At 39.7% G+C, this 16,029-nt stretch overlaps 1 protein-coding gene across 2 annotated transcripts in view; it reads right to left on the bottom strand.

Annotated features, from left to right (window-relative positions):
• Window positions 1-16,029, bottom strand: part of ZC3H14 (zinc finger CCCH-type containing 14) — a 40,015-nt gene that overhangs the window by 4,297 nt on the left and 19,689 nt on the right. The window contains exons 7-13 of one of the 2 annotated variants that reach the window (XM_032232747.1): window positions 14,198-14,358; window positions 13,640-13,740; window positions 12,011-12,166; window positions 10,801-10,872; window positions 10,190-10,349; window positions 8,741-8,964; window positions 2,721-2,841 (exon numbers count right to left, since the gene is read on the bottom strand). In XM_032232747.1, the coding sequence (XP_032088638.1) occupies window positions 2,721-2,841; window positions 8,741-8,964; window positions 10,190-10,349; window positions 10,801-10,872; window positions 12,011-12,166; window positions 13,640-13,740; window positions 14,198-14,358 (995 nt within the window). The remainder of the gene's footprint in view (window positions 1-2,720; window positions 2,842-8,740; window positions 8,965-10,189; window positions 10,350-10,800; window positions 10,873-12,010; window positions 12,167-13,639; window positions 13,741-14,197; window positions 14,359-16,029) is intronic. The other variant, XM_032232753.1, reaches the window with a different exon arrangement.

Below are 16,029 nucleotides of genomic sequence, written 5' to 3'. Positions count from 1 at the left end.
TATGTAGAAACTAGTGATTTATTAATAGCTTCATTAGGCAATTCTTATTCACAGACATTTCTTTTGCTTTGTCTATCTGCTTCTGAACTTTGCCCTTCTTCCTTTCCTCCCCTCACTCTATGTCATAAATCACATTACCCAATAGATACACACATCTCAAACCAGCTACTATAATCTGAGTTCCAGCTCAGACGTGGAATGTCAATATTGAAGATGACATCCGGCTCCCCTCACTTTTCAAAAGCAATCTCTGCGAGCAAAAACAATTTGAGTACAAGTATAAGAGGGACTAGAGGGAGAAGCAAGGGAATGGCTAGCAGCCCTTCACAAGAGGAGAGCTCCCCAATGGCAAGACGTAGATGACTTCCTACGACTGCTAGAGGCCAGATTTGAGGAGGTGGAGGACCCTTATGCGGAAGATGAGCTCAGCGACCTAAAGCAGAGGGGCTGCCCCATCAAAGAGCACATCCGCGAATTTAGGAGAGTCATTGGAAGGCTACCCCCTTTACCAGATTGTCAGTGTATTTTTTCAGAACAAGTCTGGACCAGCAGATTGCCCAAGCAACTGCCTACCGCGACATCCCAAACTGACTCTCTGAGTGGTTCCGAGTAGCAATAAAGATTAATAAAACGCCCGGCCAACGGGACCCATAGCAACACAGTGGGCCCCCTCAAAGTCCGCTGAAATGCTACAGCTACAGGGGAGTAGGCCATATGGCATCCACATACACAACCCCAACCCCAATGCTGAGGCCAGAGCCACTACCCAGGGCACAACTGGAACGGAACTATAAACGGGCCACCCATGCATCCCAAAAGGCCCTCCAGGCTACAAAGGTCCCTCCCCTCCTAGATGAAGGGGGGGGACCCCAGGCAACAACAACCAGTCACCAGAACCCTATGAAAGTGACAACGAGGGCAAAAACGACCCAATGGTGAGAGGACCAATTCGTTCTTTCCTTTTTCCAATACTCTTCACAGCCCCAAAGACAGGAACCCAGGGTGATTTTCAAGCCCTAATAGACTCCGGCTGCACTAGATGCTTGATCAACCTGACCAGTCCTGAAACTAAGGATCAGAGCAAAAAGATTGGCCCACCCAATCCAATTTGAACAGGTTGATGGGTCCCTAATGTGGGAAGCTTATGCCACCCAACTGACCGAACCAGTGAGACATGAGCTAATGGATCACTGGGAAGTAATTCAATTCATAATAGCCCCCCAAAATGACAGATGCAGTCATCCTGGGACTCTCCTGGCTAGACAAGTGGGGACCGATCATCTGGTGGCAAGGCGGTACCTGCAGACTTAGGATAGGAAAGGGGCCCCAAGCCCTTTTCCGCCAGCAAGCAGAAACACCACTCAAGCAGGGAACTCCACAAAGGAGCACACCAGAACATCTGGAAGCCACATCTGACGACACACCAGAGACTGAACAGATCCCAGGGGAATATCAGGATCTCGCAGAAGTATTCAGCGAGACTGAGTGCAACATTCTGCCCCGCCACCGTGAGGCAGATTGTGCCATTGAAATCATCCGTGGGGCAAAACTACCCAAATCCAAATTCTACGCCATGACGCCTCGGGAAATGCAAGAAATGCGCAAATACATAGACAAAGCGAAAGAAATGTCTGTCTGTAAAGGTTCCCAATGATGCCATAACGAACACATAATAAGAGCCAATGTCTCTTATATAGAAACTAGTGGTTTATTAACAGCTTCATTAGGCAATTCTTATTCGCAGACATTTCTTTCGCTTTGTCTATCTGCTTCTGAACTTTGCCCTTCTTCCTTTCCTCCCCTCATTCTATGTCATAAATCACATTACCCAATAGATACACACATCACAAACCAGCTACTGTAATCTGAGATCCAGCTCTGTAGTGGAATGTCAACACGGAAGTTGACATATTCTTTGTTGAAATTTAGACCATAAACTCTTGGGCAATAGCTTTCCTTTATTCCTTATGTTAACTGAAAGCTCCATAAAATATGGCATTCATCCTTATATTCAGCGTCCCATCAAATGAGTTAGGGTCATTCAGAACTGACTGCTAAAATAGTGTTGTTTCTCTCCATCTGCACTCTTCCCACAATGCAGGAGAGTCAAAGTGGAAAAAAATTCTCTTTTAAATTTTAAGAACTTGGCACAGCTCTAGGCTCCTTTCCACAACTTTCAGTTAAATATGAAGAGTAAGAACTATAGCATAAAATAACCAAACAAATCACCAGAATGTGCAATATTTGCCTAACATAAATAGATAAACATCCATCTTTTCCTGGTAAGAATTTAACAATCTACATTCAGAATTTCCAATCTTGTTTTGGCCTTGTATAAGCTATAGGTGTTCTGCTAATGTAATACTGGGAAACTAACACAGCGCAAATCCCCCTTTTTGTGTCTTTATGTAGCAAGCACAGTAGTAATTACCCATCAATTCAAGTCAAGTTGCTTATGCCTAGTAATGAAAAATACTCAGTACCATCTTGATAACACTTTGGAAGCTACATATAGATAATGACCAATTTCCCCCCAATCCTGTTTATCCTTTTAGCTACTGGCTGCAGCCATGATCCATGGCAATGAAATTTAATTTTAGCGCAAACATCTCTTAATTGGTGCTGGTGATGCAACAAACTTATTTTGCGCTAACCTGTGGACCTAAAAGCTAGGAAGGCAAGTTAGGTGACGCTGCATTGAGAGGTTCAAGGCCACTTACTTGCATGGCTGTGTAGGATGATGGAAGGCACATTCATCTCCATTTTTGCAGGCAGGCCAGTATTTGCAGCGCTCGGGTACTTTCTCCATCTTTTGTAAGATGCCTATTTCTTCCATCTCTACTGTGAGTAATAGCCAAAGAAGCAAAATTAGACATCTGAATTGTAGAAGAGAGATTTGATCAAAACAACTATTTAGATATACACAATTTAGAATGAAATTCAGAAAAGTGGAAATAGCCACAAAGACAAAATACATTTGCCACTAAGCAATTTTTATAACTCTCAAATTGACTAAAACAAGAACAGCCAGAATCGGTTGAAAGATGGGCGGCTTATATACATGTTATAAAATTCATTCACTCACTCACTCACTCACTGCCTTGAAAAAAGCCTCGCATGTACAGTAGCTGCTTTGCCAACACCAGACACACCTCTTAAGCAGTGGGAGGAAGAAGATGGAGGCCAGAGGGGAATAGCAGTAGCAAAACAAAAGGATACAGTGGAGAGGAAGAAAGCATGATAGCAATAGCACTTAAACTCATATATCACTTTACAGTGCTTTACAGCCCTCTACAATCCTCTGGATCCTCATTTTACCAACCTCGGAAGGATGGAAGGCTGAAATCAACCTTGAGCCTGGTGAGTTTTGAACTGTCAAATTGCAGGTAGCCGGCAGGGAGCAGAAGTAGCTGCAGTACTGCATTCTAACCACTGCCCCACTGTGGAATGATAGAGTGCATGGCAGCAGAGATGAAAGGATCAGTGGAGTGCAGGGTGGCAGAGGCAGTGGAAACCAGGGCAGTAAAGGCAGTGAGACACGGGGTAGCAAAGATGGCAGCAGGGTGATGGAACATAGGATGGCCAAAAGAGCAGAGATGGGGAGGAGATATGTGGGGAGAATTGAAGCAGAGAGGGGCAGGAGAAGCATGAGGTCGTGGCCTAATGACCAACCTGGACTACTGATGCTTCTGTTGTTAAGCAATTTTGTCAAGTGGTGCTTTGCCTAGCATCCACCTCTTTTAGCAATGGAAATTCTGGTACCAATTAGGGTCATTAAACAAAGACTACTTGTAACATAAAAAAATAGACAACATGGCCCTGATGTGTCACTATTTGAGAAGCAGAATTTTCAAGTGTCACTGTAATTGTATGTGGGAAAGTTTGCCCTTGCTAAAGTGGGCAACACTGTAGCTCCAGAATAAAGTAGAATTCACTCATCCAGTAGTGATTCCTGTTTGGTTTGCCCCAAGAGGTTAACAAATTCCAGGTGTCTCTCCAAGCAACTATGTTTTCATAAGTCTTCAAAAATGCAATAAGGAGATGGTGATCTGAATATCTAAGGCTTACAGAGGCCAACAGCCATCCATGAAAAACCTCAAACACAAGGTCCCCATAGATGACATTCACTCAAGTTTAGGCTCCTTCTAGATCTTACTAGATGGACAGTTTCATTTCAGATGAGGTAGTATCAATAAAGGAGAATATGTATAGGTCAGGATCGAAATAGCAATAGCACTTATACTGTTCCATAGTGTTTTACAGCACTGTGAGCAGTTTACAATGTCAGCATATTACCCCCAACAATCTGGGTCCTCATTTTATCAACCTCAGAAGAATAGAAGGCTGAGACAACCTTGAGCCTGTCAGGATCAAACTCCAGGCTGTGAGCAGAGTTAGTTTGCAATACTGCTTTCTAACCACTGCACCACCAGGGGCTCTTTGAAATGAGGGTTCCTTGGTGCTTTCTAAACTTGGTTGTTTTCTTGGACGTTTAATTATCCAAACTAGGTAACATCATCAGGGCATATCAGCACTGATTAGGTAATGAAACATCTGCAAGAAAAGAACCAACTTCGAGAGCGTCAATGACCCCTCAGAAAAGGTAGTTTTGGAGATGTTTAAGCTCTGAGCTACATAGGGCTTTAAAGATGACCAGTATCTTGAATTATGCTTGACTGACCACCACAGCTCTGTGGTACAAATGTTACATGGTAGATGTGTACTCACATAATTACTCAGGTTGCTATATGCTGAACCATCTGAAGATTCTGAATGATGGTCAGGGATAGCCCCATGCAAATTACACTAGCCTAGCCATGAGGTGACGAGAGTAAGTGATCAAAAGCAAATCTTCCTGTTCCAGAAATGGCTGCTACTAATACATAAGATGTAATTGTGCATCCCCACACCCATAATCTCTACTAGCTGTTCAGACAGGGAACATGAGTTTAGGAGAATGTCCAGATTGTGAGCAAGTTTGGTGTGGGGGAATAAAATTCTATCAAGAGACATGCTGGACTATATCTGGAAAAAGCTGACTTAAGAATCCACAGATATTGTATCTTGCTAGGATCCATTTTATCCACCTCCTTACAGGTTCCAGGCATAAGGCCAGGTCTTCTGGCACAATTCCTGCTCAATTGGGTAGAGATATATGACTAGGTACCATCTGCACACTGATAAAATTTCATCTCAGGCTGATGGCTAACCTAGCAGATGTGACTTCTATCTGCCCTTTACCACTGACTGAGTGAAACTGTCTGTCATGACTCAGTCGGAATCTGAAAAAGCTGCTCTAGTTCAACCTGTGAAATGTCTCAGGAGACACCAAGGCAAGGAATCACATGAGGCTGATCAAATACATGCACTACCAGGACAACTGGAGCAGTCAGATGAGGATGATGTAATACCTCCTATCCCCCATACACAGTCAGTAGAGAGGAGAACAAAGCAGAACAGAAACTTCCGTGAGGATTCTTGCCAAGCAAAGAGTAAATCTCCCTGGCTCCAACCTGATTTAAGAGGCAGCTCTGATCTACACCTGACAGTTTTAATATAATACCAGAGTTGGAAGGGATCTTGGAGGTCTTCTAGCCCCACTCCCTGCCTAGGCAGGAAACCCTATACCGTTTCAGACAAATGGCTATCCAACATCATCTTAAAGACTTCCAGTGTTGGGGCATTCACAACTTCTGGAGGCAAGCTGTTCCACTGATTAATTGTTCTAACTGTCAGGAAATTTCTCCTCAATTCTAAGTTGCTTCTCTCCTTGATTAGTTTCCACCCATTGCTTCTTGTTCTACCCTCAGGTGCCTTGGAGAATAGTTTGACTCCCTCTTCTTTGTGGCCACCCCTGAGACATTGGAACATTGCTATCATGTCTCCCCTAGTCCTTCTTTTCATTAAACTAGACATACCCAGTTCCTGCAACCGTTCATGTTTTAGTCTCCAATCCCCTAATAATCTTTGTTGCTCTTCTCTGCACTCTTTCTAGAGTTTCCACATCTTTTCTACATCGTGGTGACCAAAACTGAATGCAGTATTCCAAGTGTGGCCTTACTAAGGCATTATAAAGTGGTATTAACATTTCACGTGATCTTGATTCTATCCCTCTGTTTATGTAGCCTAGAACTGTGTTGGCTTTTTTGACAGCTGCTGCACACTGCTAGCTCATATTTAAATGGTTGTCCACTAGGACTCCAAGATCCCTTTCACGGTTACTACTGTTGAGCAATACCACCTATACTGTACCTGTGCATTTTGTTTTTCTTGCCTAAATGTAGAACCTTACTCTTTTCACCATTGCATTTCATTTTATTAGATAGTGCCCAATGTTCAGGTTTGTCCAGATCCTTCTGTATCTTAAGCGTTGTCTTCTGCAGTGTTCGCTATTCTTGCCAGCTTGGTGTCATCTGCAAATTTGATGAGTTCCCCATTTATTCCCTCATCCAAATCATTCCTGCCAGCTTGGTGTCATCTGCAAATTTGATGAGTTCCCCATTTATTCCCTCATCCAAATCATTGATGAAGATGTTGAAGAGTACTGGACCTAAAACAGAGCCTTGGGGTACTCCACAGCATACTTTCCTCCATGTAGATGCAGTTCTATTGAGGACTACATGTTGAGTGCGGTTGGTCAGCCAGTTACAAATCCATCTGGTGGTGATGCTGTCTAACCCACATTCTTCTACTTTATCTGTAGTAGGTTATGGTCTACCTTATCAAATGTCTTACTGAAGTCCAAGTAAACTATATCGATGGCATTCCTTTGTTCCACTAATTTTATCACTTTGTCAAAGAATGCAATAAGATTAGTCTGGCATGATCTGTTTTTGACAAACCCATGTTGGCTATCACTTTGTTTACTTCTAGGTGTTCGCTAATTCGTTGGTTGATTATCTTTTCCAGAATCTTTCCTGGTATTGAGGTCAGGCTGATAGGTCTATAGTTTCCTGGATCTATTTTTTTCCACTTTTTTGAAGATGGGAACCACATCAGCTCTTTTCCAGTCCTCTGGCAGTTCCCCGGTGCTCCAGGATCTCTGAAAGATATAGTTCAGTGATTCTGAGATCTCATCTGCCAGTTCATTCAGAACCCTGGGGTGTAATCTTTGTTGGAAACAATGTCTGATCTCTTTTGTAGGGTTCTTATGAACCCTGTTTGTTTAAGAAATCTTGAACTTCTGACCTCTAGATGTCTGACAACACTGATCTGACTCTTGGAACCCTGGTTTGGATTTGGACTATTATTCTGCATGTTCCTATTAAAAGCAAACTCGTTAGGCAAACTTTTGTTTGTGATTGAAACCTGAAGCAGGGTACTAACTGCTTAGGGGAAAAAACCACTATAAAGTAGTGCCTCTCACAACCTCTTGAAGCTGGCCTAGTATACCATAGCCAATTACATGAAAAACTACTGAGAGATCAAGCAGGATCACAAGAGTCACATTCCTCTCTCCCTTGCTCTACCAAAGAACATCAACGAGAACCACCAATGAAGTTTCAGTCCCATACCCGACCTGGAGTTCCCTTGGTAAACTAAGGAAATTCCTTGGCTCAATAGTCACAGAGAGGCCACTCAGGAAGAATCCTATCAGGTACCACAATTGACCCTTTATTCCAGGGGTCAGCAAGCTACTCAGTAGAATGGAAAACTTCCCAAGTGTTCTTTGGAAATCAACAGGGACCATAGGCACTTGTATAACCTTATCAAATACATCTCTCCTCCCTGCAGAGATCCATAGCAACAACAAATTCCATCACAGCCTCCCTCAAGTAAGCTGACCATGAAAAGAACTGGAGAATTCTCCCACATCAGATCAGGTTCAGTGGCTCAGATAAAAAAACAGATCTAATACATATGGATGTTGGGCCCATGATTTCCAAGAACAAGTCCATAACTCTCATGGTGGCCATGGAACTCATAAGCTGCATCGCTGCTGCCTAATAAACTCAATTTGAAATCTCCCAAGGCCAGAAGTCTATGGAGTTGCAGGTGTCATCCTGATGATGCAGTTAAGCAACTTAACTGCATCATCAGGATGAAGTTGAGAGAAGGTGAACAGCAGGGAAGTCAGTAAGCAGTAGCAATCCTAGTTTATCTCTAAAGCTTAACTCACAAATGGCACCTCATATCTAGTAATCTGCAGGACAATGTATCTTGTCATCTGCAGAGTAATCCTGATGATAATCCAATCCTCCATGAATTTGTAGCTGTTGCAACTACTGAAACCTGGCTGAGCAAAACCCTGAGATGAATATATCAGCCTCCTTGCCCATGCAGGTCTCAGTAATTCAAGCAGGTGTATTTCATCCACAATGAGATTAAGGTGTGTTTCATCCACAATGAGGTTAAGAATGAGAAGAGATTTATTATAGACAGATCTGGCATTCAGAAACAGCCAGAGCTTAGGTAATAATAAGGTCTCGCTACTTAATTGTTGAGATAAGGAATATAGAAACCAGGAATGGCCTTAGACTTTCAATCTCCCTTCAGCAAGGGCAGGTCATCCCTCTTTTTTCATGTACCACAGAGCTGTTTCCCAATTACTTTCAGGCAGAGTAGATGAATGCAATCTACGTCTTTTTAGCTTAAAACATTCTGTAAAAAAATAATATATCCTAAGAAATTTGTCTTAGAAGTTAATCATTGAATCCCTGCCTCTAGTTTAGTTTGCAATTGCCCAAAGATATTTTGCAACCAAGTTACCATAAAGACCTTATCAATGAGGATGAGTTACCATCTGTGCTGTCCAGCTGTCTGGATATAATGTGCATCTGTTGGGTGCGAAGGTTTCTTAATCCCTTGTTTGCTGTTGGTTTGGATGGAATAGGCCTAACTCCCTCCATAAGATTCGATTCTTCCTCTTCTTGATCAGATAAGTACCCCGGAGGGCTGGGGACTCCATCCAAAGTGACTATAAACTTGGGACTAGCAGGCTTCTCTGACAGTATAAGCTGCTCTCTATAATAAAACAATAAAAATTGTTTAAGTTGCTAAAACAAAAACAAAGGAATAATAATTGATACCAACAATTCAAGTTGATGACTTGATGACATAATCAATCAAACATAATTCATGACAATCAATACAGCATAATTATTGATAAAATACTTTTTAAGACCTAAAAGATTTCACACATTAAACCACTTTTCCTCAAAATGTACAACACCCTTAAAAGGAAAATGACATTTGGGTCTCTTATCTTTAATTTGTACAAAGAAGGAAGTCTATCTACTCTTCATAATTTTGTTCTGAGCATGCTTCTTGAGTAGAATAGCATCTATCCAACCACCTGTCTCTGGGCAGAAAATTCCTCTGAGCCACAGAATTAAGAGAGAAAATATTTCATTGCATCCAGAGCACAAGCCACAACCACAAGTCTTTAGTTCTGGACCCTAACATTCATTTTGTGCAATACACTATAGTATGTGAATTATTGGCATAGACCAGTGACGGCAAACCTTTTTAGCATCGAGTGCCCAAACTGGAGTGTGTGTGCATGCGCATACACGTGTGCGTGTGCCAGAGCTCCAGAAACCCAAATATCACTCACTGGTGCATGCATGCGCTTTTTTTTTTTTTTGGGGCCATTTTTCGGGCTGTTTTCCAGCTGGTTTTCAGGTTTCTGGCAAGCGCATTCGTGCGTCCCTGAGCACTGAAAATCCGAAGACCAGCTGACTGGTGCGTGCATGCCTGTTTTCTGGTTGTTTTGGGGGGCGTTTTCTAGATCGTTTTCAGGCCATTTTTTTGGCTATTTTTGGGCAAAAAACAGCCTGAAAAATGACCCAAAATGGTCTGAAAACCGCTTGAAACCCTCCCTAAAAATGGCCCTTTAAACGGCCCCAAAATGGCCTGTTTTGGGGGCATCTTTCGGGCCATTTTTCAGTGCTCTGGCACCCACAAAGACCAGCTGGCAACAGCACGCATGCTCACAGAGTAGGCTCTGTGTGTCACCTATGGCAAGTTTGCTATAGGTTCGCCATCATGGGCATAGACTAATCAGGGGCTTAAGGAAACATGAAATAAATCTACCACAATCTGCTCTGTCGCTATATAAAATGTGCTACTTTCACAGTTAAGGCAAGCAAAGACCAAGTTTACTACAGTATTTAGATATGCTGTATGAAAGTGCCTAGTTTCCAAGTTTCTCCTTCTACTTATCCAAAAGGAGTGATTTGTTTTTTACCGTGTCTGAATGAGCCGTCCTGAAAGTGCCTGTAAGGCATCTGCAGTTCTGCTTCCCACTTCCAAGTTTCTAGCTATGGTGACCTCCTCAGACAGCTTAGGTTTCTTCAAAATAAATGATCTTGTATCTGTGTGGATCACTGATTCCAAGTCATAATAATCTAAATCAGAGAAAATGGCAAATGTCTCATAGAGTCTTGAAATCAACAACATATTGTAAATGGAAAGTAAACAAGAAGCTACTGAATGAAGGTAAATCATGACTACTGATCATCAAAAAAATGGCAAACTACTCTCTGCTGAGCAGACAAAGCTATTCAAACAACTAATGGTTCTGCAGTTTGTATACTTTCGTCTGGCTTTGGCAGCTTCTTAACCCAGGAGCCCTAAAGAAAGAAATAATAAGTCTACACATGCTACATGTGCAAAGCCCAACAGTATCAACATGTTGCAAACAACAACAACAACAACAAATCTCATAAGAAGTTGGATTGGCAATTTCTGCTGCAGCAGAATTTTTTATCTACTAAAAAAATTCAGAAAATAAATGTTAGTTTTTTCTAAGAATATGAAAATATAAGATAATGCTTTAAAATACCAGCCACAACTAACCAGTTTTTTGTAATATGTCTTCTGTGCCCGGTTCAATCTGAAGACGGGAAAAGAGTTGCTTCTGTTGGGTTCCTAAAATATATTAAGAATGCAAATGAAGTTTCCTTCCTCCTCAATTCAACTTAGGGAACAACACTGTAGTAACTTTCCCCATTTTTGGCAACTTATTTAATTCAATTTTCTGCATCTATCTCTATGAAACTGTTTGAATGAAATCTCTCCCAAATTTTATTTAGTAGGAAGCTAAATGTAGCCACTAGTCTTGCACCATATCTATTTTCATAACTGCATCTCACTAAATTCAGGGCATTACACTGATTTTTTTAAGTTTTGAAAAGACTAGAGAAATTCATGGAGCAGGCTAATTATTCAAATTTACACTAAAAGCACACAAATCAGTGTATTTCTGGACCACTTAGCTTTACATGATTCTATCTATCTTTTGTATTAAGTTATAATTTTAAATAAATCTGGCAAAAATATTTATTTTCGCATGCACCGTTCCTAATAAATATATTTTACATTTATTTTTCAAGACAAGAATTATACATCAGAAACTGAGAAATAATCAAAATGGAATAACCCCAGCTCTCAATTCCTATGAATCAGGTTGGTTCCCTTAAACATATGGCAAAGATCCCCATCTGCCAGGCCATGGACTGGTGCTGGTCGGCTGCCTGTTGGGAAACGAGTCACACAAGCAGCGGGCAACTGCACAAAGTTTATTTGCACTTGTGCAGGATTAGATTCCATGCATGAAACCATTCCCTCCCCTCCTCCACTGCCAGTACATAGAGCTAAAAAGGTTGGAGACTACTAACATACTATACAAACTAATTTCCTTCCCACCCAATTTCCATGCTCAGAAATGTTATTAGGAGATGGGAAAGGGATTGTCGTAAAATTGTGTTGATGAACTATCTCAGAACAGTGATGCTCTGCAATGAGAATCACAGGCTACATCACATGGATTTTTGAGATCTAAAGAAGCTTCTTTTATATTCTCCAATAAACATATAAAATCCATTTGGCATCTCCTGTGTTTCTGTGCTTATCTGAGTATATGTGAATTATTCCGGATGTGAAAAAAAGGTTGAAATATCTTCCTTCAAAGAGTGCATCACACAAGGTTCTGCTACAATATTTCACTATCTAGGTATAATTGAGCTTTCTGATCACTCGAGTCCTATGGTGGCATGTTCAACATTACCTGGAATTCTTCCTAATGTCTGTTCTCTTGGTTCTTCTTCTTGCATCTGAGTGTTTACTTTGCTTGCCTGATTCTGGCTATAAATTATTTCAAAGACGCCTTCTTCATGGGAAGTTCGAGTTCTGGGAGCCACAGGAACTGTCTGCTTTGGTGGGACTTTCCATAAACCAAAACAGTATGTTATACAAAGAAGCAAACAATGACAGGGATTTTATCCCAAATTCTTCTAAATGCGATCTTCTAAAAATTCTGCTAAATTTAACCCAAAAATACAGTTCCTAACTAGGAAAACTACTATTTTCAAGATACTTTCAATTTCTAGTATAAAAGATTGGGCTATCCAATGTGCACATACACATTGTGCTATGGAATCATTCAGGTAATTTGCAATTTTGACCCAGGATCCTTCATTATTGAGTCAGCCTTCCATCCTTCCGAGGTGGGTAAAATGAGGATCCAGATTGTTGGGAGAAATATGCTGACTCTGTAAACCGCTTAGAAAGGGCTGTAAAAAGCACTATGAAGATGTATATTAGTCTAAGTGCTATTGCTATTATTGGCTAAGCAGGCAGGGATTACTGGGAAATGCCACTGTTCACACAGCATCCTAAGTGATTTATGGTTAGGGGAGATAACCTTTGTAGAAATATTCTGCTTTACTAACTTAGAGAGGTTATATTAGGTCCAAACAGACTTAAGTCTGGTTTTGAGAACTTCTTACCAAGGTCAGTTAGTAAGACTCCTTAATGACCCCTTAGTATTCACCCCAACCCTGGCAGGCTCACAGCTGGTGAAAAAAGGTAATAAAAAAGAAAGAAAATAAAAAATATAACAAGTGGAAAAGAAAAAAAAAATCTCCCAGTCAGTTTGCAGCACTAAAAACATGGCCATGAGAAACTCAGTCATCCTTGTCATAAGCTTCTAACAAATAAACAGTGAATCTGTTGCCTGGAGAAAGATATAGGTGAGTTGTTCAGGATAGGCAATTGCAACAACTGCTTCCTTAAGTTCCCTTCTTTCCAAAGGCCTCAGAGGCCTTTCCTCTAGACAATCTTAATTATCTTTACCACTGCAATGTAGTTCTTTAAACTGCGAGTAACTTTTGAAAATCTTTGGTCAAAAGCGGAAGACAGACAACCAATGTATAAATTATATATTGAAGATCTGAAAATAGATCAGCACTGGGAACTTATATATCAAATTTGTAATAGTTTAGTTTAAACAACGCTTAAACAATGTGTAATAATTTAATTTTTCTGACCAAAGAATCTGGGAAAAAATCAATATGTTTCATCAGCTTGTACTTAAATACATTTCTGAAAAAATGTGTTCTATTAATCTATTTTATAAACAAACTAGAACCGTTGTTTCCATGTAACGTCTTGTTTTGCTCCCATTTGTTTTATGCCAACTTATAAGCACATGGTTTCATGCACAGTTTTGCTTGTAAAAGGGCTATTATGGATAAAGGAAAATTCAAAAGGATAGTCACGTTAATCTGCTGCAGCAAAAAGCCTGCATCACTATAAATCAAAATGAACTCATTTTGCTCTGTTACCTTTTCACCAGATGTGCAAAGTATCATTCTACATTCACACTTGCATAGAAATCATTAACAAATTGATCTACCTGTAGCATAATTAGTTGTCTTTGTCACTGATTCCTGAGCTTCAGATATAGCTTTCAATATTAAATTCTTATTAGCTTGTTTGGAAGGTGGCAGTGAAGGTCTAGATGATCAAAATAAAACAGATACAAGGATGTTAAATTAATATTTCTATTTTTATTATATATTTAATTTTAGCCACATTTCATTTTTTTAAAAAAGGATTGAAATCCAGGAAGATACATTAATAGTCACCCAACTCAATGGTGGCTAAATGATGACCACTTTTTCTCCCCATGGATATACGTCTATTCATCTGTGCATCTCTCTCAACCTTGCAAAAGGTGCTACATTTTCCAGCCACTTTGTAAACTGAGCCTCAAAACTATTACCAGCAAATTCCAGTATAGGTGGACACCTGCTTTCTCCTGAACCAGAATATATGAATCCAGATGTGCCCTACAGGATCATACCAGAGGCCTGCCTTGACTTTATTCCTGTCTAAAATAAAGCTACCGGTTATATAAATGGTAGTATAATTAGAAAATATGTATTTTATTTTTTTTAAAAGAGATCACTACCTTCTTTCAGGTTTTGCAGGCACAGAGACACTGCTGGAGATGCCTCCCAGTCGTAGACTGTAGTCATCTTCCTCTTCTTCTTCCTCTCCATCATTACTGAACCGTTTCACTTTGACTACTGAACTTACAACTGGGAGTTTTCTCTTCCTCAAAGTTTCTTCCTGCAGATAATAGGATAATATTTTATTTGATAAATCTGATTTGCCAGTGAACATATTTCCAGGCCAGGGTAACTTCCATGTCCATTATACTTTGAAGATTTATGTAAAAGAATTCCTAATTTTTTAAGAGTCAAACACTTTTTATTTCTTTCCTTTTTTATTTTCTTTCTCCAAACTACTAACGGATCCATAAAGCAGGACAAAATAAATGAACATCACACAATACATTCTGAGAGCAGTTTTAGGGGAGATACATAGTAAACAACATTGTCTATTAAATATGTTTTCATGTGTGCACATGGGTATGTATGTTTGTAGGGAGAGGGAGGGGGGAGGAGAGGGGGGGGGAGAGAGAGAGATAGAACAATTATTATACATTTACTTTAGACATAAGGAGCACAAAGTGGCTTAAAAGAACAAAAAATGCCATAAAACCAAACTAATATACTTAAGCAACCTTTTCAAGATGCCAACAGAAGATTCAAGAACAAGAAAAATTCAAAAACCCAATCCAATTTTTTAAATATAGTAGTATAAACAATAGAGGCTTTACTTTCATTGATTGCGGCATGGGAATGGGATGTTAGCTCTCCCCATAAAACTGTTTAGCATGTTCACAGCTGCTCTCCATCAGCTGGCTAACTTTGAGAGATTTCAAAAGTTTCAAAGAAGCTTAAACATTTGCCTTTAACATCTGTAAGCCTGAAAATATTTTTTCACTTTGTGAACTCCAGAATGCAAAAATGGCTTGTTTTTTTGCCCCACTCACCTCCTTGTGAGGATTTTCTGAGGTAAGAGCAGCAATGTGATAGGTAGCCTTGGCTTAGTTTTTGCTTCCTTTTTAAAAAACAGTGGTAATCACCATCAAGAAAGCTATTGTTGGCCCTGACCAGATAACAAAAGTCAGGACAGGACTTTAAATTATAAATATGTGAAGGACAAGGAGCAGAATTTAGAGAATCAAGCTTCTTTATTTTAAGCAAATTGTAAATATAACAATATAATCAGATTTGGACAGAATAAAGCTGTGCCCAAACCTGCATTTATTTATTTATTTTAAAGAAGAAAAAAATTCTAGCTTTATTTTGCTTAAAAAGCAATAGAGTAACAGTAGAGTAAAAATAGTGACAAACTAGATTATATTTTGTGTGGAGGGGATGTTTGGGGCTCAATTTATTAAGTAGTGTTCCCCATCTATAATCTGAGCACACATTTAGCAATTATGGATATTTTAGTCTGATGCATCTGAAGGGCAACAATTTTGTTTCAAAGGTTTAGAATCTCCGAGCTGAATAATTCCCTGTAGATCAATTAGTTCAATTCTCTACGGTATACTTTGATCTATCACAACTTATATTTAAAACAATGCCAAATAATTGGCAAGAAGACAAATTATTATCTTTCCATTAACTCTTTATTTTCTGCTGTTTTATCTTTCCAGATTTCAAGGTAATAACTACATTTCATTATAAGACATGGACACTACATTTCATTATAAGACATGGACAGTTATATATATATATATATATATATATATATATATATATATATATATATATATATATATATATATATATATATATATATATATATATATATATATACACACACACACACACATACATACATACATACATATACATGCACACCAGGGGTAGGTTCCGGCTGCTG

Source organism: Thamnophis elegans, chromosome 1 (genome assembly GCF_009769535.1).
Source record: "Thamnophis elegans isolate rThaEle1 chromosome 1, rThaEle1.pri, whole genome shotgun sequence".
Classification (NCBI taxonomy): Eukaryota; Metazoa; Chordata; class Lepidosauria; order Squamata; family Colubridae; genus Thamnophis; species Thamnophis elegans.
The sequence above is the reverse complement of the archived record's forward strand: the minus strand, read 5'-3'. Positions and strand labels throughout refer to the sequence as shown.